This window comes from Euprymna scolopes, chromosome 10 (genome assembly GCF_053919585.1).
Source record: "Euprymna scolopes isolate OS-2025 chromosome 10, ASM5391958v1, whole genome shotgun sequence".
In the NCBI taxonomy this organism is placed as follows: domain Eukaryota; kingdom Metazoa; phylum Mollusca; class Cephalopoda; order Sepiida; family Sepiolidae; genus Euprymna; species Euprymna scolopes.
Genome location: NC_136491.1, coordinates 46,504,676 through 46,531,812, shown reverse-complemented (window position 1 = coordinate 46,531,812; position 27,137 = coordinate 46,504,676). Strand labels below are relative to the sequence as shown.

The 27,137-nt window shown below is 32.1% G+C and overlaps 1 protein-coding gene across 2 annotated transcripts; it reads left to right on the top strand.

Annotated features, from left to right (window-relative positions):
* Window positions 1-629: 629 nt before the first annotated feature.
* LOC145285981 (GPI-anchor transamidase-like) lies at window positions 630-26,411 on the top strand. Of its 2 annotated transcripts, none has more exons than XM_080134569.1 (10): window positions 630-784; window positions 7,012-7,157; window positions 8,721-8,779; window positions 10,707-10,783; window positions 10,961-11,072; window positions 15,494-15,590; window positions 18,070-18,187; window positions 19,123-19,233; window positions 22,402-22,586; window positions 26,303-26,411. In XM_080134569.1, exons 1-10 carry the CDS (start codon window positions 689-691, stop codon window positions 26,370-26,372), a joined length of 1,071 nt encoding a protein of 356 aa, XP_079990695.1. In that variant the 5' UTR covers window positions 630-688; the 3' UTR covers window positions 26,373-26,411. The 2 variants fall into 2 exon arrangements, with proteins under 2 accessions (XP_079990695.1, XP_079990696.1); XM_080134570.1 differs by lacking the exon at window positions 630-784 and adding an exon at window positions 2,504-2,569.
* Window positions 26,412-27,137: the final 726 nt, after the last annotated feature.

Genomic DNA, 27,137 nt, shown 5'->3' with positions numbered 1-27,137 from the left:
GGCGATTTTACCGATTTCGATGACAATAAAATTATGGGAGGGTGAAAACTTTGCTGATCCTCATTAAATCCCGGACAGCATCGAATCTCCCCGCTAATTCATATTAAATGTCCGAGTGGTCCTTGGCTAGACACAAAACGCTCCAAAATAGCTTTTACCAAAGCCCAAAACCATGCTGCAAACTGTTTCTTTGGGCACTTTCAAAGTGCCACTTTGAAGATTTATTCTTCACGAACATTATCTGTCATTGTCCTAACAAGTTGTTCAATCAAATTAATTAATTTGTATGGACAGACTTTGTCAGTCTTTCATTCAATTTTACGGTATCTTTAATTTATTAAATTGTTAATTGAAAGCACAGAATAGTTACAAAAAGCCCTCTCCTCCCTATGTTAAAAATGGAGTTCTAAATAATAATGTTATTATTTCAGCACGGTTCGTATTTAAAAAATCGTTCTAGACTAAGACAATTCATTTATTTATTTTTATTTATTTATTTTTGTCCTAATCAACTCTGGAACCCTTCCCTCACTAAAAACCAAAAACATTTTATATCTCTGTGATCGTGGAAAGGCAAGAAAATAGACTCAGGGCTGTTTTCCAAATATAATAATTGTGTCAGTTTTGTGCTTCCATACATTTTCACCGGCGGTGTAGTGCCAGAACGCGACACCATCGTGCAATTAACATGGATACACACAGAATTGGGAATTTGATTTGTCGGATTATTTTACAGATATTTATCACACAATTATTTACTGATATATATTCTTGTGCAAATGAGGTGAGGTTTTAGTTTATCTTTTATATGAATTCATTCGAATTAAGTCTAATTTATTCGTGGCCATTTTTATAATAAACAATCAGAGATTTGATCAGGGTTTTTTTTACATTCCGTAAATAATATTCGTTATTTGCCAAATTACTAATTATGTATTTAAACAATAAAAATAAAGTGTTTATTTATTTGTGTTTATGCACTTATTGCCAGTCTTTTTACGTTGATTGTTTTTTTTTTTTTTCTTAGATAGGATATTCAAGTTAAATCTAATTTTTAGGGTATTTGTTTGTTTATTCAATTGTTAGATTTAAGTAAAATAGTTTTACCCCCCCCCCCGAATCTCCATGTTAAAAATCAGTTTCTAAATAATAGTGGGTAGGCCTACTAGTGCACTTATTGATCCGTGCTGAAATACTGACGTTATTATTTAAAAAGCCATTCTTAACATGGGGAGGGGAGGGTGTTTTGTACCTATTCTATACTTTAACCTTACAATTGAATAAAAAAAAAAACATATAAAAACTTTGGTAAATATTCAGATACGTTACAACAGAATACCGACCACTCTAATTTGTTTTTTTTTTAGGGGTAATCGAAGTCGCTAACAACGAATCTGATAATCGGAAGTGGTGTTAGGGCGCGCATGCCCCAACACCCCCCCCCGCTCGCGCTCCTAATGTAAACAGTAAAATCTTCGAAAAATGTTAAATGGTGTTCTAATCGATAAATGTCGGTGCGTTTGCGTTACTTACGGAAAAACGGTTAACTTAACTGCAGAAGCACCTATTAAGCCACATAAGTTCTATAATTGAATAATCGCCCTCCCGCAAAAAAAAAAAAAAAAAAAAAGAACGAAAAACATAAAAATGTTGGTAAAATCCATTGAAAGCGGTCGGTGGTTCTATGAGAAAATAAAGCTGTGTACGCATTATAAATGTTTCTTTTCTGTGTCTTATGTTATACATTAGTACATTAGGGGTCATTTCGAGTTAAAAGTTTATTTACTGCACTCATCTGGACTAGAGAAAATCATGATTTAAACGTGTATGTCTCGTCTAAATAACTAACGATAATTCTCTGATATGGCCGACCAGACGGCACGGGTGATCAAAAAGTCAGATCGAGCGTACCGCGTACCGGAAAACGAAATGAGACCTCATTTGATCTCATTTCGTTTTCCGGTACGCTCGATCTGACTTTTTGATCACCCGTCTGGTCGGCCATATCAGAGAATTATCGTTAGTTATTTAGACGAGACATACACGTTTAAATCATGATTTTCTCTAGTCCAGATGGGTGCAGTAAATAAACTTTTAACTCGAAATGGCCCCTAATGTACTAATGTATAATGTAAGACACAGAAAAGAAACATTTATAATGCGTACACAGCTTTATTTTCTCATAGAACCACCGACCGCTTTCAATGGATTTTACCAAAATGTTTGGTGCTTATGTTTTTGTAAACCGCATTAAAAACTACGTGAGCAAAAAAAAAAAAAAAAAAAAAAAGGGTCCCCCAATTTGTTGTACTTTTCTTTAATTGTAAGTCATTAAAAAATGTCAGTCCGTAATTTTTTCAACCCTAAAAGTGCTATAATGTACTTTTTGAAAATTCTATGTTCCAGGAAAAAAAAGGGGGGGGGCTTTCTGATGTTACAAGCACCTCTCTTGTCTCGTTCATTTATTGCTAGCACTCCACTTCTCTCCAACAATATCAAAAGTTGAAAAAGTGTGATGATGTATGGAAGTGAAACCTGGCCAGTAAGGATTGAGGACATGCATTGCATGGTAAGGAATGATATAAGAAGAATGATACAATGGATGTGTAATATGAGTCTTAAATACAGGCTTACTTCTTATGACCTCAGAAGCAGATTAAATCTGGACATTATAGAGAGATGTGTACAGAACAGGTGTGAGAAATTTAATTCTCACAAACTCAATACTCCCTCGCAGAGGCAAAATAAATCCACAAATTACAAAAGCCATACCTTTAAACTCCAAATTTATTCAGTAATAACAGGAAAGAAAAGTTATTGGTCCTGGTACAGTCCATTGCAAAATGGTGGGTAAGTTTTGCCTCCCTAAACAGGGAGCCAGTAGTTAAACTCCTATTGTAGGAGTGTTAGTTCTTTTTTCCTCGAAAGGATCCATGATAATTCATGATGTTCTCAGCAAGAATGCTGGTGCCTATAACTAGGCATAAAGCGAGTCCCTTGGGGCTCTAATTGAATTGAGAAAAATTCCAATATTTTGTAGATATAAACATGAAACAAATGTTCAAAGGATGCCATCTTGTAATTAGGATATCTTCGGCACAATATAAAGGTGGCTCTGTTTGTAGAGATGTAAGTCCTTTGTTCACCAAACATATAACATGAAGAAATTATGACAGCTCCATTCATTGTTAGGCTTTCTTCTCGGAGCTGTCCTAGTGAGTCCTTTTCTTGCAGAGTGTTTAGCGTGGACTGGAATGAAAAAGCATGATGCAAAAAAGGTGCCAAGTAATTAACTTGACTCATTCAAACTAACCAATCATGGGCCGTCTACTAGAACTGTGTAGGCGGCTTAAACAAGAAACATGGCGATGTAAATGGAATTTCTAACACAGGAGACTTCGATAGTATGGCTAAGTTGAAAGAATGAGTGAGAGTTCTTGGGTTAGTAGATATAATAGATATAAATTCAATACGCAAAGTTAAGATTCCGGAAGTGGATTCGTTGACCTTAATATGGAATGGAAGTCACTAAGTATGGAACCACTTCTTGTTTTATCACGAAACAATAAAACAAATAAACTTTTATATTTCACATTTCTATAAATATTTTTTTTAATTTAAAGTAAAAGATGGTCAAACACTTTTAGATGACACTTATTTTAAATAAATTTTAAATGAGAAATTTGAAAACTTTGAAGAAAATCGTTTTATTTATTTTTTTTTTGTTGTTGTAAGTATAAAAATAACTTCATCAGAGTAGGAAGTCCGGTCCGTGAATGTTTTTTCCATTTTGGTGTTATGCCTCGGAGTAGAAAAGAAGAGAAATATACGTGTTGTTCCGGTGGTTCCATGTGTGTTTTGCTCCAATTTCGAGCGGGAAATTTAAAGTAAAAGATGGTCACACACTTTTAGAAGACACTTATCTGTAATATAAATCTAACGTGTTTAAATGTATGTATGTATGTATGTATGTTTGTATGTCTGCCTAAAACTTTCGACAGAGGCGACAGATTTACATGAGATCAGTATCTTTTTGAAGCTCGACCTTTGGACGACAAATATAAAAAAATTGCCTAAAAGCATTAATTCCTTCGCTCTCAACTAGGCACTTTTCTACAAGGAGGGCTTGCTTTTTTTTTTTTTTTTTTTGCCGATATTTTCTAAAGTCATCCCCTCTTTTCGATTGATTAGCCTTAATTTAAACTTTCAGCACTTTCGGTTTGGCAATGGACACAACGGCAAAGGCATAATTTTTTTTTCCATGTTCTTTTCCTCCTTCACGGTACAGGTTCGAGCCTGCCTGCCTGTTTTCTTTTTTTGCTCAATACACACCTCCAAACACCTGGGCAACGCCAGGCACCCAAACTAGTTTAAATGAGAAATTTTTAAAAAGTGTCGGAAATAATGATGAAATTATTTTTATTTACTTTTTTTTGTTGTTGTAAGTTCAATATTTCACTAAAAATAGCTTCATCAGGGTAGGAAATCTGGTCTATGATGGTTTTTTTTTTTTCTTTTCTTAATTTTGGTGTTAAGGAGGAGGTAATGCCTCAGAGTAGAAGAGAAGAGAAATATATGTGCGTACTCTGTATCAGAGAGAAATGATTTAATAATTGAGAATACATTTCCAGCTATACCATAGTGGGGATCTTGTGGAGTAGACCTTTATATGTCAAGAGCAATTACTCTAGAAATGAAGCCTTTGTCAAGAGATTTGCTGCTGTAGATATAACAGAACAGAAACCATATTGCATATCATTGAGGAGGTTATTTTTGCTGGGGTGGTTGACTACTTCTCTATTTAACACAGACTCCAGCAACTTACTCATGACGCACAGGAAACTTATTGGTCTGTACTGAGAGGGAGATGACTGATCACCTGATTCTTAAATACGAGACACTGATGAGGTTTTCCAGGATGTTGGGAAGCATTTCTCCTTAAGACAACACTGAAACAGCTTTGTAAGTGTGGAAGTTAGTTCTGGTTGAGGCTTTTCAGCAGTATAATTGGAACGCCATCGGGGCCAGTTGCATGTGTATGCAGTGTGATGATGTATGGAAGTGCAATCTGACCAATGAATGTTGAAAACGTGTTGCATGAAGAAAAATTATATGGTTGAAGATAATATGAGGGATGTGTAATGTGAGTGTTAGAAATAGGCTTAGTTCTGATGAGATCAAAGGGAAAAGAGTATGACGGTCTTCTCAGGAAAATCAGATCATATGGCATCACTGGATGAATACATAACATAAACATAATTAAATCCTTCTTAAGTAAGAGAAGAATCCAGGTTGTCCTCGACAGTCATATATCTAAACAATATGACATAAATGCGGGTGTACCTCAGGGGTCTAGCCTTGGACCTTTATTATTCTTAATATTCATAAATGACATCCCTGATAAAATTGTCTCTGAGATGGGTATATTTGCTGATGACACCACGCTCTATAATAGGCACAAGGGGAAAACAAATGAACACATATCTAAGGAAATGGCAGAAACGCACAGTAAGATCCCCACTCTGGGGATGGAATGGGGACAAAAATGGATGGTCACATTCAATGCTGCCAAGACTAAGCTTGTTTTCTTCAATAATTACAAGAAACCTTCTCTACCACCAATAGCAATGGCCAAAAACACTACTTGAAAGTAATTCTTTTAAACTCCTCAGCCTAACATTCACAGAGAACATGAGTTGGAACAGATACATTGAGAGCATTGCCAAGGCTGCTGCAAAGAAGGTGGGCTCTCTCTACCGTGCTAGAAAGTTACTTATGCCAGAAAGTATCCTGTACCATTCGCCCATGTATGGAGTACTGTTGTCACATTTGGGCTGATGCATCTGCTACTAGTCTCTTTCTCCTGGTATCACCAATCTGATAGGTCATGAACTGTTATCTAAGCTTCAGTCTCTGTCCCATCGACAAAATGTTGCATCCCTCTGCCTGTTCTACAAGTATTTTAATGGTAAATGCTCTGATGAACTACAAGCACTTGTACCCCTCAATGTAAATACTCCCAACAAGTAACTAAATCCTACCCCTACACAGTAGAGATCCCTAAGTATAAGAAAGCCTTCTACTCCAATAGTTACTTCCCCAGAACTGCTAGACTTTGGAATTCCTCTCCGGGATTCTGCTTTCCCAAATGTACGGACATGCAGAAGTTCAAGTGTAATGTGAACAGACATCTTGCTGCTCATCTCCCTTCATAATGTCCCTGCAACTTATGTCCTCGATAGTAGTCCCCTACTTCAAAGTGACACTGTCTTGTTCGGGGTGAAAATTGAATTTAAAAAAGATTAAATCTGGACAGTATTGGAAGATGTGTGCAGAATAGTAGATTTTAATGGTATAGCCATATTGAATTTTACCAACTACTTTATCCACTCCACCATAGGTCAAGATGTAAGTTACATTCTTTTGGAGGTTGAAGGTTCAATCCTCAGTGCAGGCAACATTCAAAAATACAATTGCTTTGAACTTCTACTCAGTTATGGCTGATGGAACAAGAGCATGCTACCCCCGTGGATTAAATCAAAATTCCATGCAGATTCTTGAGTTTGACAAGATGCACCTGAAGAAGGTTTTGATCGAAATATGCAAATAATACTCCAGATGAGGACAGTAATCTGAATAATTCAAATAATACACATTTTTTTTTATACTTAAAATTTCAGTTGTGATTTTTTTTTTGCTTCCAATGGCAATCTCTTATGACTCCCATTGTGACTCTTTGATGTGACCCATTTTTTTACTATCATATTTAGATTGTGACTCTTTAGGATTTTGTATTATGATCCTTTATTTTGTGTGATTCTCATTGGGACCGTTATAGATACCATTCATAAGTCTTTATAATTTCTATAAAGACACTTTATGATTGAAATTGTGGCTTCCTTATGATTCTTATTGTCACCTTTTATAATTTCAATTATTTCTTTGTGATTCCATGACCTGCCCTTATGATTCCCATTGTTATCTTTTATGATTTTTACTAATCTTTTCCAGGACAAAATCAATGAATTCTTCCAAAGCGGACACACAAACAATTGGGCTGTCTTAGTAGACACATCACGATTTTGGTTCAATTATCGACATGTAGCCAATGTTTTGTCTATATATAGAAGTGTCAAACGTTTAGGAATACCTGACAGGTGAGAAATGGTTTTGCTTATCTATTGATGTTATTTCTATCAACTACTTTTTTTTTTACTTCAGCTTGAATAGGTGTTGTTTATACCCATTGAGAATATGTTCTCAACAATCAGTCCAGCAGAGCCCAAATCATTTTTGGAGTCTTTGCTTCTGTCAGATTGAGGCTAACAATAATTGCAAGCAACACTGCAAAGAACTCCCCTTTCTTCCTCTATGTACCTAAAATTAAATGAAATTTTCATGAAAAGTCTTTCTTTGCAAGAATTTCCCACTTCTGGAACACGTTACTGCAGAAATGTTTCCCTGCAAACTACGTGATCATTTTTAGTATCAATAAATATCTATCGAGTTATGGTTTTGAATTTTTGAGATAAGGATTGATAATTTATATTATTTGTAATATTCAAACTACTGTAGTAATCTTGAGTGTTATTTTCACATTTCGACCAATATAACTTCCGACCTTTTTGTCGAACTCCAGAATCTATACAGAATTTCAAATGGAACCTTTTATTTAATCCACTGGAGTAGTATGTTCTTGTTTCATCAGCCATGACTAAGTAAAAATCTTAAGTAATTCACAATTGTGTAACAGAAATCATCACTCTCGCAAACGACCTCGTGTTTGCTTAGTTTGTAAAATGTCAACAGAAAATGTAGAAAAGAAAAAACAAGCATAATTTTGTTGGTCGCTCATTGGTGAACGACGTATGCCATTAATTTGCATATGTACACAATTAATAACTATTAAATGGGACGAATTCTAAAGTATGGCAGTTGAGTGAAGTTTTTTGTTTGACAGCTTAGAACGAGAACAAACGGTGGAAGATAATATTGAATACACAAGGATTTGTTGCAACTTGAAAGAAAGGAAAAAACTTGACAATTTGACACTGGCATTTTTTTTTTTTTGTTCCCTTTCCATTTTATATTCTTAGTATTATATTCTTTTTTATTCTTATCGCCTGCACTTAGGATTGAACCTTCAACCTTTGAAAAAGTATCACTTAGAACTTTTAAATTTTACCTAGTACCTTACCACAGCTCTTTGTAAATCGTGCAGATTCCTTGGTTCAGTAGAAAGATTCCTGAGTTAAACAAGGCACACCTGAAGAAGGTCACATTGGCCAAAACATGAGAATAACACGCAAGATTAGAACAATAGTCTGAATAATCAAGATATTCCAAGTAATACAAATCTATTAAGTTGTACTATGAATTAATCAAACATAGTTCGCAATCCTAGTACAACTGAAAATTTATTCTCGAGAGGTTTTTGGCCTTGCTAAGTGGTGAACTGTTAGTATAATAAAAAAGATAAACTTATTTTTTGGACAAGTCAGGCATAAAAAATGGAAGTTTATTTGTACCAAATGTGATTGCAGAAAAGATTTTGAAATTTTCACGGGCGGCATTTTTGGTGGGTCATCCTGTAGTTAAACATGTTTTAATACCAGTTTACAGCGAGATACAACTTATGTATGTGACTACATAGGTATAGATTATAATTCTGATAAAGATTTTCTTCTTTTTGTATAAAAAATTTTTTATTGTTATTTTAGTCACATTATTTTGATGGTGGCTGATGATATGGCCTGTAACCCCAGAAACCCTCATCCAGGTAAGAAAAATATCAGAAGAATTTTGCAAAATTCCTTAAATTTCTTGAGAATATTTTAGAATTAAATAATAGAAAAAATAACCAGGACATGAATTAGCATTTCATTAATTCATTCACAATTAATAATTAAGATAAGTGAGAATTATTCACTATTTACTATAAAAATCAACAATGAAATAATAATAATAACAATAAGTGATTAGCAATTATTTTTGGGACGATTAATCATGAATCGGAAAAATCAGAACTTTTGATGGTATCGGAATCGGAAAATGTGTGCCTATTTTCCGATGCCAAAAACGATTCCTTTATTTATCTTTTTTTTATTTGATTTTCTTTGAAACGAAATCTTCCACTGCTGGTAGTAATAATGAAATAATAAATATTTATTGATTTTAACCTACCAGTTAGGCTAAAAGCTCTGAATCAACTCCACAAGTGTTTTTTTTTATGTTTTGCAAAATCTATACATATCTAACACATGTTTTTACTGTAATCCTGACAAAATAACAACTTTAAAGTTGAATATTTAGAGATTTATAAAGAATCGGAATCAGGAATTTAGTATGGAATCGGTAATTGTATCGGAATCGGGAAAAATATTGGAATCGTCCCATCACTATTAGCAATGAGATTAATTAATTAGCCATGATACAATAATTAAGCCAATGAGTGAATAATTGAAAAAATATTATTGAAAAGAATTAAACATTGATGACAATAATTAAATTGCAATAATTAAATGAATCAAATAGATTTGAGGTACTCCCAGCAACAACTAAAAAGACACATTTTGTTGTAACATCATTTTTTTCTTTAACTTTTGACTTCCAGTTTTATCATTTATGATTAATTTAAGATTTTTATACAATATTTCCAAAAAAATGTTGTTAATACAAGCCAATATGTTTTTTTAAATATTTAAAAATATTTTTGATGAACAGTAAATTTATTGACAATAAATTACTATTTTTTAAAACATTACATTTTATTATACACAAATAATGTAGCCTTAATAATCAAAATACAGTGCTATAGTTAACAAAGTGTGTCTAAGCAAAAGTATGTTACAGAAATACATGTCATAATTCTAGGGCTATAACTGCCACAAATTACTATCCCATGACATATTAGATGGATTTTCTCAGACTATAAATATAGTTATATCTATAGTCTGTGGGGAAGTCCATTATTCCTAAAATAGGTATATATGTTTACCCTGTAACAATAAAACATTAAAGTATTTTGTGAGGGGTGTGAGTTCTAATCTGTTTGTCAAGAGACGCACATTGTATCTCAGCGGTGTATTTTGAAATGTTGGAACAGTATGTAATATTAGGAAAATAAACAAATATTTTACTTGTTTCTTTCTCCAACTTTACAACATGGCAAAAAAGAAGAAAACAAAAAAGAAAACAATATACTGAGGATGGAGTATAGCTCCGAAATATATTTATGTTATAAATTTCAAAACAAGTAAAATATTTGTTTATTTTCCTAATATTACGTTGTAATTTGGCTTTCAAGCGCACTTGATACGTATTTTATTTTATTAAATTATTTTTTTAATATTTGTTTGTTTCATTTGTTTATACATTTGGATTTTAAACTATTCTTTTTAAATTTTTAGTCAATCATTTTGTAAACAAAACACGTTTTTATGTAAAAGATCTGTGATGGCAAAGTCACGAATGTGTACATATGCCACATTGTTCTATTTATAATTTAACCAAAAGTAAGTAAAAATTAAACGTAAAGCAAAATCTGCCCTTTTGGTTGATGTGCCTTAAAGTGTGCCTCAAATCTATTTGATTTAATTAAATGATTCAATTAAATGATTCAAAGTTAATCTATATTCTCATGTTTGTCTGATATTTTTATTTAGAAAACTTCAACTTTAATAAAATGTTTTCTTTAACATCTTCAGGAACAGTATTTAATAACGCCAATCAGTATATCAATGTATACGGAGATGATGTTGAAGTTGATTATCGTGGATACGAGGTAGGGGTTTCTTTGTTTCTTAAAAGGTTAACTGAAACTATCAGATTATTGTATAGGCCAATAATATTATGTTTTTAAATCTGAAAATGAGACATAAGTGCATATTTTCCAATCTGTTTTGTTTTTCCTGTTGAGAATCTTATGCCTACACATAATTTTTATTCTCTTTTTCTTTAGGTGACTGTGGAAAATTTTGTGCGTGTATTAACTGGCCGTCTTCCTCCCAGTAGTCCCCGATCAAAACGACTTCTCTCAGATGAAAGGAGTAACATTCTTGTTTACATGACTGGTAACACAAAACACATTGATTTATTAGAAATAAATTCTCTCCCAGAACAAGTAAAATTATTTCCTCAAACTAAACAGTTTTGCATCAATTTTATGTCTCCTTAGAAAGATTATAATCAAGACTATACTTGTTAGTCCATCAAAAATGAAAAAATATTATGGCCCGTTGATTTAGAATGATTGCCAAATTGATGGTCGAATATGGTTAAATTTGTGCTCATATTTGCATTAAATACTAATTCCTAACTATTCATCAAACAGATACCATAATACTTAGTTCGCTGCACCATATCATTAAAATTTCAGCCAAATTGGCTTAGTAATTTCTGAGAAAAAGTGAAACAGATAGACAAACTAAGAAAATATAATATAGATATAATGATACTAGATCTTATGTCTAAAATCCTTATTTTAATTTTGATCAAACTTGATTGCGATTCTAGAATAATCATATTCAGTTTAACGTTGTTTTAGATGCTAGTATACATTGGACATTTTGTTAGAAATTAACTTCCAAACTTTGGCCTGGTCTTTATTTATCCCTCTCTTTTTCTCAAGTCTATTCTTATCATTCCTCCCATATTTTCCTTTTCCTTCCCCTGTGAACTGAACCTGCTACTTCAACTGTTCTATATCTACTAACCCGAGAACTCTCATCCATTCTTTCGACGTGATCATACAATCAAAATATCCTGTCATGCACATATCTCCCTATATTGCCTAGATTTAATCTCTCTTTGAGGTCCTCAAATCAAAGCGTGTATTAAGATTCATATTACACATCTAACATCATTTCTCTCCGTGCAACACATATCCTCCACCTTTACTGGTCAGGTTTCATTTTCATACATCATCACACTGTGTACACATGCCTGATAGACTCTTCCCTTAATTGACAGTGGTAATGCTTAAGAAATTGTCTAAAATTTAACATTCAAGCTTAAAAGCCATTTAACGCAGATCAACATATCAAACAGATGTTAAACTGGATATGATGATGAGATTGTCCTTTTATTATACTCTCTAAAAATCCTTAAAAAATACTTTAAAGAAACTGAGAATTGAGGAATATTTATTAATTGATGTCTTATATCTATTGTTAAAATTTCACAAAAATCGAAGTTATCTAAATTTTCACAAAAGGTCTCCTTTTATCCCATTTCCATAAATTTAATTATACTAATAAATATAGCCCACATCACCACTCATTGTGCCTAGCAACTGTATTCCAAAAGTCATAATGATCAGCTAATTTAAGAGTGAATCCTGTACATTTTTTATTCCTGCTAGGGGTCATCGTTTATCAAGGTCCAAGAGCCACTCTAGGATAAGAGTTATATATACACTACATAACTTTATATAGAGACTAGCTAGAAGGCAGATTTTAGTCTTAACTCCTGTGGATGACTATTTAGTGTTCATAATTGTTATTCTTAATTGTATCCCGTCCTTCATCCCAAAATGTCCTTATCTTAAATATATTGAAATTCTTCCTAATAGATTTGCTGCCTATAAGTGTTGTTGCTATTGCTATTATTAATTTTGTCCCCCTCCTCATACTACTATGACACACAGTTAGTCTCAAGCTCATTATGCTAAATTTAGTCGAATTTTGTCTAAATATTCTTGAAGGTTCTGAGTCTCTCTCTCTACACTCTCTGCTGCTTTGTCCAGTCATTTGCTTCCAAGTCTTGTTTTGGCTAGTCAGCCTTCTAGCAGTTCAAAACATCCATGCTTCACTGTTGATTCCAGATAAAGTTGTCTGAAGATAACAACTTCCTGACCTAAATCCACCAAGCATGGATGTTATTGTTTGTTTTTCCTTTCCCTTTGCAAAACTCAATCATGTTCTGCAAAGTCAAAAACAACAACTTTCCTCTACAAAACCATCAAACCAAGCACCATGAATAAATATTTGAAGATATAAAGAACTTGAAGCATAAAATCGTTTCCTAAAATTACTGGATTCGGCATTAAATAACTTAAGAAGGGTTCATATGCCATAAAACAAAGCAACCAAACCAAAGCCCATGAATACATATTTGAAGATATAAAGAACATAAAACTTAAAACCTTTTACCAAAATGCTCAAATTCAACATTCAATAACTTGAAGAGGTTTGATATGCCATAAAACAAAACAATCAAACCATCCATACTTTTAAAACAGTTTATACAGGAGGTGAACACTCCACTTGATTGTACTAGTATGATTTATTTGTTTTTAAGATAAAGGTAGCGCTTTCAGAAAATCCTCCGACCTGATGTGTTTGATTTAATCAGACATCACATTGCAGATTCATCTACTTATGGATCTATCATTACATTGCAGTCGGGCCAGACATGACTGGGTGAGTCACTGTTATATAACATAACTATCCTGATACAGCGCTTATGCAATATACCTCGGATGTAATGCTGTTATCGGAGACAACAGCTCACAAAATTTTGCCCATGCTACCTTCTCCCTTATGGTTGTATTGAGTTCCCACTCACCACCTGCGCTCGGCACATCTCTTTGGTAGCAGAAACGGTGTTGTTATCTAATACCGTCTCTTTGTGAGGATCATCAATAGGGCATCTCCTACACTTGGGAATCCGCAGCTAACTTACCATTCAAATTACTCCACATTTTTGTATTATTATTAATAATTGGTGCACACTCATAATAACCAGTAGTGTTCCCTGGAGTCTGGAGTACAACAAGTCTCCCCAGATTTCTAGTACTCTCTACCTCTTTTGATAACTTTTGCATATGACTTTGCGTTATCACAACACCTGCTTACCATTGATTTCTTGCTGGTAATGACTAATTGGTCTTCATTGGAATTTATATGGCCTCTCAAAGGTCCCGTTACTCTTCATATTCATCCATCATCTGCTTACTGCTCTTCCTTCTCAATCCTTCCATCCTTCTTAACGCTTCATGATTATTTTGTGTGGTATCAGCTAAAACTGATTCTTTTCTGGGAAAGTGGGGCACATTTTATAAGATTTCTTGCAGCTTCAGTTCTCTAGTGTTCATGTGGTGTTTCATCTTTTTATTTTATTTCTGCTGCGGTTTCCATGTGGCTGGTTAGTGTTGATAGTTTATATAGGTTAGTTGCCACATTCAAGGGAATTCCATAAAATTTTAGCTGTTTTTTTATAGAATTATATTATTAGTAATAGTAGTAGTCATTTTGAACCTCTATGATTCTTTGAATTTCAAGAGTGCTTCATGCTGAGTACAGTGGCATGGTTCCCAATAGTTTGGGAGCTTATCATTTATATTTTTATATTATCAGTAGTAGTAGCAATAATGTTACCATTTCTGAAGATTTATGCCAAGTAGTTTTGGAACCTATAAGTGTTTAAAAGAATGTTAAGACAAGAGAAAAGAAACGTTTGTTTCAGGATTTTTAGATGAGGATTGATAATTTGGATTATTTGGACTACTGTTCTAATTTTCGTTACTATTTTCACAGCATTTCAGCCAGTATCTCTGACCTTCTTCAGATATATTCTTTCAAACTTTGGAACTGAATCCTTAAATCCACAAGAGTAGATTGTTCTCAATTTGTCAACTATGATCAGGTAGAAGTGTTAGTTTGTATTTATAATTCTTAGTTATCATTGCTTGTTGTAAGGATTGAACCTTCAACATCTCGAAGGCTGTCAATTAAAATTAGTTGTTAATCTACACCTTTAACCATTACACAACTGTGGACAGTTTTCAAAAAAGGCATCTGAACCCAGTGAGTTTAACTGTAAAAAAAATGTCTCTTCTCTTTTTGTTAACCACTATCCTTGTCCGTGATATCATGTGCTTTAATTCTAATCTTTTAACTTCTAAAAGAATTTGTCACCTTCTTTGCTCAATCTAACCTTATGGTGAAAATACCATTTTTAATAGTGTTTTTAAACACCTATGCTCACAAGAACCTGTGGCGTAGTGATTAAAATACTTGGTAAAATACAGTTATAAATTACACTCTCCTGGAGGTTGAAGGTTCGATCCTCAGTGCGGGAACACTCAAAATACAATTGTGAATTACTTAGGACTTTTACTCATTTATGGCTGACAGAATGAGACCATTCTACCCCTGTGAATTAAATAAAGGGTTCTGTTCAAAATACCTTGCAGATTCCAGAATTTGATAGAAAGTTTCCCAAGTTCAACAAGATGCACCTGAAGATGGTTGGAGGTTACATTGACCAAAACATTGTGTGAATAATACTAAAGATGAGAACAGTAGTCTGAATAACCCAATATTATGCTCAATATCGCTAGAATATTATTACTATAAATAAATGAAGAAGAGGAGGGACATAATTTTTAAGATTTTAATTATAATCTCCTGAACTAGTATGAAATAAACAGTTTCTGACCTTTTGTCTCTTATTTATTTGTATCTCATCCTGACATCGGTTTTTATTGCAGGCCATGGTGGAGATGGTTTTCTCAAATTCCAAGACTCTGAAGAAATCTCCAATGTGGAATTGGCCGACGCCTTCGAACAAATGTGGCAGAAGAGAAGGTCAGAAGATTTGATATTTTAGATTTTTATAAAAGATTTTGAATGGAAATGTGTCTGCGTTCAATTTGCGTGTAGTGGTATGAAAATTTCATTTCAAAATTTACAGCAATAGGTCAACATTAATGCCATTTAAAACAAGTATGGCAGATCAACAAAAATACCATTTCAAACTTAAGCATAACAGACCAAAGAAAATGTTATTTAAAACTTAAGTATGATAGATCAACAAAAATAATATTTCAAAAAAGTACGACAGTCTAATAAACATGTTATTTCAAACTTAAGGCTCAATCCTCAGTATCATAGCTATTTTTTAAACAAGTCTTGGCCATTTTTAAACAAAATGTGATCATTTTAAAAAAAGTCTTGGTAATTTTTAAACAAATTTGACCATTTTTTTCAACTAATCTAGACCACTTTTAAAGCAAATATTTTTACGATTTTTAAACAATTTTTGATCATTTTAAAATTAACCATAGCCATTTGTTAAAAACTAATCTTGGCTACTTTTTAAAATTAATCTTAGCCATATTCTAAATTAATCATGACAAGTTTTAAAACAATTTTGGCTATTTTTTAACAATTTTTTTTACAATTTTTGACCATTTTTTAAAATAAATCGTCATGATTTTTCAAAACTAACTATAGCCATTTTTAAAACAAATTTTGGTTATTCTTAAAACTAATCTTGACTAATTTTTAAACAAATCTTAATTTTATTTCCCAAATATTTTCTGGCTATTTCAAATTTAATGGCAAACATAAAAATTTTATTTCAAACTAAATTCCGACAGATCAATCAACGGATACAGCTTTTCTTGAAGCCCTGAAATAGCATGAGTGAGAAAAAGCCTGTGTACAAGGGAGATCACTGTGGTTTAAGAGTTACTAAATCTTTATTGTTGTAAAAGTCGAATTGGTACTTGTGTAGATTGGTGCATTTTTAAACCAACACATTTCAGATGAAAACATTATTGCATACTTACCTGTCATGTCAAAATTAGTACAAATTTCAAAAATTATGAAAAATGATCCAGTAAAAAAATAATTGCAAGTAAAAATAGAATTTATCGAGTTTTATCATATGTTTTAATGTGGAAGAATTGTGCAACGAATTTGGTATGAAAACTGACTTATTTCCCTTGACTTAAATTAAAGGTCTGCCATTTTTCAACAGAACGTAATTGTGGATGATTATTTGTTAAAAAATACCTCCAGTACGTCTATTCAGTCATTGTTTTGGAATTTATACTAATTTCAACTTGACATGTAAGTACATAATAATGTATTCACTTGAAATGTGTTTATTTAAAAGGTCACCAATCTACACAAGCACTGTCGAATTCTGAAGCAGAACTGTAGTCCAAAGTCACCAAAAGAACTTATAAGTCAGTAAGATTAATTATGATCAGTTAAACTCATGTAATTTGTATTATTTGAACTATTGTTCTTACACTATTTGTCAATATAGCCTCTAACCTTCTTTAAGTACATCCTTGCACAAAAATTTGTAGTACAACAGTTCTAAGTAATAGTCTCTTGAAGGTTGATGGTTCAACTCTTAGTACGGGTGATACTAAGAATACAATTGCCAGTTACATAAGATTTTTATCAGGTTAAAGCTGATGGAACTAGAGCAAGTTATCTCCATGGATTAAGTAAAGGTTTCCATTCAAAATTCCATACAGGTTCCCAAGTTCAGTAGAAAGATTTTCAAGTTTGATAAGATGCACCTGAAGGAGGTCCGAGGTTATATCAACCAAAACTTTGTGAGAATGACATTCAAGATGAGAACAGTAATCCAACTAATAAAAAAAACATTTAATATCCTCACCATCTAAATATACTTTCTGCATGTTTTTTCTTTAACATCTTACACATGGTTTTTATCTCTCTCCTTGATGTATTGAAATTAAAAGAAATCAAATACAAATAATAAGTTTTTAATGTTGTTTAAGTCTTGGATGATTACAGAATTCTATTTTTTACTTTATATTTGATTTTCGAACTGTGATGAAGTTTCTGGGAGGGACATCTCGTTTACCAGTCGCTAAAAGAATTTGCATAGTGACATGCATTGCGTGTGGATGTAGGCAGGCCCAGCTATGGTGTGATTAAATCCCAGGCCTCTAGCTGGCATCAACGTTGCAGAGTAAAATGGGTGTATATATGTTCGTGAATGAAATCTTAATATACCAAGTCATTGAATCATATGCAATTTGTATATAAAATGGAACCATAATATGCCGATAATATGCACTCATGTTGAAAAGGAATTTGGCATATTTTTCATATAGCAAGAGAAATGAGAGAGAAAATGTCCACTGATTGCAGGTTGCATTATTTTCTAGAGTGTGACAAGACCGTGCTGTATCCTTTTATTTTTTTATTGTTTCAGGAACAATAAACTTTCTAATAAAAAAATTAAATAGTGATTTTAAATGTATCTCAATGCTGTTTTTTTTTTTTTTTTTTGTAGATATCATGAGATTTTTTTCATGATTGACACATGCCAGGCTGAGTCGATGTACCAAAAATTTTATTCTCCGAATATTCTTGCTGTAGCCAGCAGTCATGTTGGCGAAGATTCACTTTCAGTAAGTTTTGTGAGACTTTTATTTATTTATAATTATCCTAGAAAATTTTGGAGTCTAAATGATTTAATTGTTACAATTCGGTTAGTGATTGTTACATGATTATTCCCATTTCCCATCTGCTTGAATTTATAATTTTTAAATGTACGTCAAATAATCTGTAATCTTCCTGTAATAAAATTAATGGTTGATACTTTTTTTTGATGAGGCTACACATTGCAGACCTTGGTATTTTATTGATGAATTTTATTTTGTTGTTTGTTTAGTTATATTATGTGCTATATTTATTGATATTGCATCCTTGTTCCTTAGAAAGCACTGGAATTTATATAGTACTACATAACAGGAATATTCGGTGTGGCCCAAGGTCATATAAAAATAAATAGAAGTTAAATAGTGCCTGTAACATCTTTATATTAAAACTTTGATCTCTTTCTCTCTCACCAGTCATCTCTTTATCTTTCCTTCTTTTCCTTCTCCCTCATTTATCATCATTCTCCCTAACTCTTTCTTTATCCTCCACCCTTCTCTTGTTTTAATGTGTTAAAAAATAATAATAATAATAATAATGATGTAATTCATTTACTATAGCTATCGTTTTTAATTGTAATGCTGTAATCTTATATTTATTGATTCTGGTCAACGCTAATTAGAACAAGACACAATGACATTCTTGATCCTGAGTAACCCCCCCCCCCCAACCTACTTTCATAAATAATATGAAGAGAAATTATGTTCATAATGAAAAATAGTTAAGAGATTAAAATGTAATGTAATTTACATAGAATATATGCAAAATTACCCTGGAAAGTCTTGTAATTTTAGTTTCAAATTTCATTGGCAACCCTGTAGAGCCAGTTAATCTAAACAAAGAGGAATATAAATCTTATTTTTATGTTTTGCCAGCAGAAATGTTGAATTTTTGTGTTTTTCTTCAGCATCATGTGGATCCTGCGATTGGTGTTTATGTAATCGATCGCTATACATACTATGCACTGGAATTCCTGGAACAAGTGACTCCGAGCAGCAAGAAAACCTTGGGTCAATTTGTAAGTAAATTCCTAGTTTGATAATATCAAATGGTCTTCAATTGTTGCATTAGCTCCCCTTCTAGGGGGATGAGGTCTAATGTTTTGTATATCATGATCAAATAAAATATGTTTATCAAGTGCAAAGCAACAAATCATGAAAAGTATAATTAAATCTGCACTTCTTCAACACTCAACCACAACAGTCCTCTGAGACTGAGGACACTTCATCTAAAATCTAGAGAAGGACCATTATTACGCTTTTAACCTTGTCTTTCTCTCTGCTAGTGGTAGGAAAAGAAATATTGAGGCTACAGATTTCTGGGCCTTGATCCTTTAATTAATAATCAATTCTTAAGTCATTTCTTACTACATCTTGTCGCTTCAAACTTCCAACTTGGTCTCTACTCCTTGCAACTATCTTATCTTGTGTTACATTATTTTCTCTAGCTCCTGCTCTTACAGGAAACAATAATCCTTCCCTCCAAAAGCTCAGCTACATGACCCCCTTCCATTCGTCTATGAATTTAAATCACTAAACAAGTACTAGCAGAGGTATTATTCTTACTATTTAATAAAATCATGACGTTTACTTTTATTCTGATATGGCCGTTGGGGTTGCTTTTTTCCTAATGTGTGGAGTCTCAGATCACATGACAACAAGGTGCTCAACCATTGGTTTATTTAATAAAAAAAGAAAAATAATAATAATGAAATTATTGTGTACAATATTCAGGTGCACCACAATTTATTAAAGTTTGTATGTAATATGAGGGGAGGGTATTAAGTATAGTTAGCAGCCAACAATCGATGCAGTCAGTTTATTTCATGTTTCAATAATTTTGTAATGTAGAAAAAAACTGTTTGCAGAAATCATGGGAGTTGTGCTGTTTTTTGACTGTGTAATTATTTATCTCCCCTCCACAACGGGATGATGTGATATAAGGGTCGAAAATTTGAAATCCTATGGTCTTGGAGAAAGAGCACTCTGGCCTGTAAAATAATGCCTGGGAAGCCCTGTCAGCATTTCTCGATAGGGGCACCTCAGAAAATTATCAATAAACAAACACTTTAAAAAAAAAAAAAAAGAAAACAAAGCCTGAAAGAGTGGACATCCTAGAATTGCATAGGACATACCTCAAACAGAGAACAAACTGTCTCAACAAGGACCTAGATTCTATTGGCTTTAGCTGCCAAGGGAAAAAGTCCTGGCTAATAGCTGTGTAGGCATTGTTCATGTGTGTTATATACATGTAGCTGGAAAGAGGGTTAATAATTTTGTAGGGATTTTTCAAGTCAGTCAATAGACATAAAAGCTTCAATGAATTGAATCCAAGAGAAGCAAAGCATTCAGAATATGACAGGTTTCTATTGCAGGGTATTCATTTGGTTGCGCATCTCTGAACAGTTTCTAGACAATAAAAATAAAGTCAGGCTGTTATCCATTTAAAAGGCATAATGCAGAAGTCCACTTCCTCTTTTCCCCTTGTTGGTTTAACTACTGAAGCTTTAATATTCATTTATCCACTGCTCCTATTTTGTCCAAACCAGTTCTAGTACGTGCAATCGGTTGTCTCCTCACCACAGAACTAGCTCTGTTAAGGTGCTCATTTGACAACCAACAAGCAGTCAGTCACTCTTTCATTCCAGACTGGTTCCGTCAATGTACCTTTACACATATTTGATAAGTCTATCTTCCATATATCCACATATTAGAAAGTTTGATATGTGTGAATACTTGGTGTGTTACTTGTAAATGCAAATAAATACTGTTATATTTCTGTAAATAAAATTTTTACGTCCTTTTTTTTATTTAATTTGTGTAAGAAGAATTAAGTTACCAATAATTCTTATTGGACAACTTGATTCTTATATTATTCCTTAATTGGAATTCATTTTTGAGATGAGCATTATATATATTAATTTATTTTTATTTCGGACTATTATTCTCATCTTTATTAGTTGTTGTTTTCATCTTTATTGGTTGTTGTTTTTCATGACGTTTCGGCCAGCTATTCCTCTGGCCTTCGGCAGGTGGTAACCACGATGGATAGGAACTTCGAATCTCCTAGCTGCATTATCAGCAATCACTGCCATCCGTAGTTGTTGTCGTCTCACCACATTTTGGCCAAGTAAACCTCTGCCAAGCTTTGGGTAGGATTGAAACCGCTATCTTCAGACAATGTCCATCTGGAACCGTAGAGATTCAACGTCTCTATCAACTGCGCCATGGGCTCCAAAGGGCGATTCAGGTCGGATTCTTTGTCATGAAAAACAACAACCAATAAAGATGAAAACAACAACTAATAAAGATGAGAATAATAGTCCGAAATAAAAATAAATTAACTTGATTCTTGTTTAGGGTTGTCATGACTTTCTATTCAACCATTTAAATGCTTACCGATTTTTTTTCAAGTTTCAAAGGAATACAAAGTAATTAATTCTTTTTTTTTTTTTTATATGACTATTAATGAAAGATTAAAATGACCGACTTGATAATGTTACAGTTCAAAATTAAATACTAGAATCCTTCAATGTGACAAAAAGAATAACATTTCCGAATATGAGTTTTTGGCTTTTTAGCAGAATTTTTCTGATTTAATTCTGAAAGTAGAATTAAAAAAAAAAAAAAAAAAAATTAATTTCCACTTAAATCTGTTTTTTTGTTTAAGAAAGGGCTGATTTCTATCTTGAGGGTGGAGCATAATATAAAAAAAAAATTTAAGACAAGTAAAAGAACTATAGATATATATGAAGTTACTTCTTAGTTCAATTAGGAAAAAAAACATCAAATAGAAAGAGGGGTTAGAAATGCTTTTTATACAGAGACATTTTGAAGCCTAATGCTTCTCATCAGAAGCTTGCCATTAGGTTTCGAAATGCCTATTTATAAAGATAAAGAGTGTTTATAACCCATCTTTCTACATCTTCTTATTGAATTGATGAATAAATTCATACATACCTTCATTTTGTCTTCAATTTGTCTTTTATATATATATATATATATATATATATATATATATATATATATATATATATATATATATATATATAAAATATAAAACAATATCTTCAAAATAAATATAATAATTTTGATTTTTTAACTTTTACAGAGAGAGAGAAATTAATCTTTTAGTTTAAAATTAAGACATGTTTTCATTGTTTGAATTTCCTTTTTTCTTTTTAAAGCTCCGGGTATGTCCTCAAAAGCAATGTATTTCAAGAGTTGGGGTGCGATCTAATCTCTTTCAAAGAGACCCTGAAAAGGTTCTGCTCACAGATTTCTTTGGCAGCGTCAGAAATGTGGAACTCTTATCTCATACCGTCAAATTAGAAAGAATGAACACCACTTTACAACAGAGTGATACATGCGGGTAAGTATTCTTTCCCATAATACCTTTTTATTCTTATTTTCTAGATTTTTTTTATGATATTCAATTTTGTAAGTGGGGTCTAAAGATGTATTCAGCATTAATTGGCTGAAAGGGAGTGAAAGCAAAATAGCAAAATAATAAAAATTTGGTAAATTTATAATCTTTAACCCTAACAATTAGACGCACTTAGGATTTCCCAAAAATTAATGGGCACACTTGTGTGTTACTGTTCCAAGCTCTGATATAATTTTCAAATTAAAGTGAAATATATTTCCTTTCATAGATGTCAAGTATGAATGTTGTACCCTGTTTGATCAAAATAAAATAAACTTATCCAAATACCTTTCATAATGTAGTTTCATAATAGATATTGTTATGGCAGTATATCTCCAAAACCTTGAAAGGAATCCATGAACAAACCCTTATTTTCATCTGCTCAATTTTAATATAATTATTTGAATAATGATTATTTATAATCTATATAATTATAAAACACAAATGACCTTGTAACGGGTGTTGTAACCCAACATCCGGCTTACAACTTCGGTTGCGCATGCATACATAAACATAAACCCATTATAATCAACACGACAATAAAGCGTATTGTTTTACTGTGTACTTTTTCAACGTCCCAATTTTTTTTTTCACATTTAAATTATCCAAATAAACAATTGAATTGTTAATACTTTGTTGGTTTTTTTTTTACATCGTTCATTTCCATATTACGTTTTTTTTAATTTATTCTCCATTTTTTAATACACCTTTCTTAAAAAAACATTCATACATTTTCTCTACACTACCAACATAAATAAATAACCCCCGAAAATATGTTTTTTTTTTTTAATTTGTGTTACAAATAAATAATCAACGGGATAATGAAACATGTTGTTTTACTGTGTACATTTTCAGCGTCCTAATTGTTTTTTGTTTTTTTCCGCGTTTAAATCAAAAGATATATCAAAATTTGAATTTAACTTTAAGTATTATTGTATCTGTTCAGTGCACATTTACCTATAAGTATGGCAAACCACTTATAATTCAACGGCTGTAAGTTTGTTTTTTTTTCAAAATTAAACAATTATAAACTGAACGACTCCTGGAAATCTATGTATATTCTTTTTTCATTTTAATATACTTTCTTTATATACTTTTATACTTTATATACTTTATATACTTTTTTTATAAAAAAAAAAAAAAACTTTCATAGAAATGTTTCTGTTATGTCACAAAAAACTATTTTCTTTACATCACAAGTGTCACACTCATGCATTAATTCCACAGCTAATATAACATACTGACCCACGGTCACGGGTAGTCTAGTATTATTATATTTTTTCTTTAATTAATTGTATTCTATATCTATATTATTATTCTATTAGTTTATCATTTTTTATTAAAACTATTACAATAGGATATTTTCGTTAGTCTACACTAATTAAATTTATCACTATTATTATTATCTATATAATAATACGATAGCTTGTATGTTATTTTCTGTGTCACGCTTACATCTGGGTCGTTTAATTGTTATGTATTTCCATTTCTTATCATAAATAATTTTACCAAGAATTCTTCATAAGTTTTGGTTTCGATTTCGATTATGACTGAAGGAACTCAAGTTATATATATATATATATATATTTAGGTATTATATATATATATATATATATATATATATATATATATATATATATATATATATACACACACATGTGTTTTTTTTCCATAAGTTTTTATTTTGGCTTCAATTCAAGCTAATGCACCCAAGTCATATGGACATCTTTTTTTATTTTTTAAATTACAACTTTATAATATATAAAAATCGATAGAACATTAACTCTATAATAATATATACAAAATCTGCAAGAATTAAAATATCATATTTAAGCGTACTTTATGATTGGGCTTTGTTGGGCATTCATGCTAGCTTAGATAAATACTTTAGCAGTTTTAACAAAAAAGCTACAATAATATCAGAGTGTCTCCATTTACACTGAACATCTACAAAATACCAACATCAATATATTACATATGAATGAGTCCCCTGTGGAATTTCCACAGGTCTCACTAGTTAAAACTATTACAATAGGTTATTTTTATTATTCTACACTAATTAAATTTATCACTATTATTTATTTTATTTATTTTTTTTTTTTTACCGTTTTTCACCCCAAACAAGGCATATTGCCACTTGGATGTAAGGAGCTACTCTTTGAGATCATGGTTAATAAGAGACTATGGGGAGTTGAGTAACAAAGTGTTTGTTCACCGTGCATTTAAACTTCTGCAGGTTAGTATAGTCAGGGAAGCAGGAAACAGAGGGAATTACAAAGTTTAGTAGTTCAAGGGAAGAAACTATGAGAGTAGAAAGCTTTCCAGCATTTAGGGACCTCAACAGTAAAGGGGCGGGATTTTGTTGCTTGTCAGGTTAGTTGAAAGTATGTACGCTGAGGGAGCACAAGTGTTGTGAGTTCATCAGAACATATTCCGTTAAAGTACCTGTAAAACAGACACAGGAATGTGATGATGGGACAAAGATTGGAGCTTTGGCGGATAGTGTAGGATCTATTAGATTAGAGACTCTTTTTTGAATCCTGTCTAAGTGTAAGAGATTAGCGGTAGATGCACAAGCCCGGATGTGGCAATAATACTTTATGCATGGGCAAATTGTGGCTTTGTAGAGATATAGGAAGTTCTTTAGCGGCACTGTAATTTTCTAGCACTGTAAAGGGAGCCAACATAAAATGTTTAATGTTGCCCACCCCAGACTTTAGGACACTCACTGTCTCTTAAATACCAAAATTACATACAGAAAAAAGAAAAGGAAAAAATTTTTAATTTCATACAATTTTATTGCTTTATTTTTTAAAAATATTTTTCTATTATGTTTCTGAATTTTTTAGATGAGGATTGATTATTCGTATCAATTGGATTCTTTGAACTACTTTTCTCATCTTTTATTTTCACAATGTTTCAGTTGATGTAACCTCTGATCTTTTTTTTTTTTATTCACGTTCACCCCTAACAAGACATATCACCACTTGGACGTAAGGGGCTACTATTTGGGACCATGTTTAGAAAAGATTAAAAAGATCTTGGTTTACATATACATTTAAACTTGTGCATATCAGTACAGTCTGAAAAGTAGGTAGCAGGAAGGATATTGCAAAGTCTATCTGTTTGAGGGAAGAAACTATTAGAGTAGAAAGCTTTCTGGCATTTAGGAACCTCAACAGTGAAGGGGTGTGATTTTGTTGTTAAGCGGGTTTGTCGGATATATATGTATGTCGAACTCTGGAATCTGTACAGAATTTCGAACAAAACCCTTTATTTAATCCAGGGAGTAGCATGCTTTCGTTCTGTCAGCCATGACTGAGTAGACATCCTAAGTAAATCACAATTGTATTTTGAGTGTCATTTGTACTAAGGATCGAACTTTCAACCTTCAGAAGAATGTAACTTTTACAACTGAATTTTACCAAGTACTTTATCCTTGCGGACAATTCTAGTATGAATTTTAGAAACCTTTAATCTATTTTGTTTTCTAGATATACAATTTTATTACATATCATTATATATCACTATTCACTGTTTGACAAGACTCACTTGAAGAAGGTCAGAGGTTATATCGACCGAAACGTTGTGAAAATAACACTCAAGACAAGATGAGAACAGGAGTCAGAATAATACAAATCTTTTTCTGTTTTTCTTTTCAGATCCAGCTGTGAAAATAAAGGTCATGCAAATGAGGAACGACTTAGTTATGCCAATCAATTTCCTGTATGATTTAAATCTTTTATTAAATTATCTTTTAATTAATTTTTTTCTAATTCTTGAATTTTTGTTATTATTTTTGATAGAGTAAAAGTCCAGATTCGCGTCAATGACAGATACTTCTGAAATTGTGTATAGATAGGCAATAATAATTGTTTATTTTCTTTTTAAGATAATGACATGATGAAAGTTTTGGAGTTAAAATCAATTTAGTATTACATAGTAACAGTTAAAAAACTTGACACATTTTAACAAAAAAAGACCGTCAAACATGCTGCTATCTTGGAAATCCCTCAATTATCCTAGTATATTTACTCATTTAAAAAGTGTTTTTCTTCAGGGTTCATGCGTCATACTAAACGAATTTGAACTCCAAAACATTCCTGTTATATCTTTAAAAAAAAAACATTTTTATCACCTATACAAAAAAATTTTTATTGCAATCTATCCTGGTGCAAATCTGGACTTTCATCTTTTTTTGTTTGTTTATTTTTGGTATTCATTAACAAATATTAACTTAAATAATTAAAAAAACAACTTTTTTATCTCGATTAGTATCCTTATCATTGTTGTTTACAACTTGTACAAAGTCATCCTCACCTTTACACCAGATAAAATTCCACTCATTAATTCCTCAATAAAGTTTACAACTCTTTTTGCAATAAAACTATATTTGATACAAATAAACTTTAGTCTATGCCTGACTTGTCCAAGTTTCAGTCATTAATTTGACTGACAATCCATCTGTTTCATCCTCAGTGGCTTTTGACCTTGATA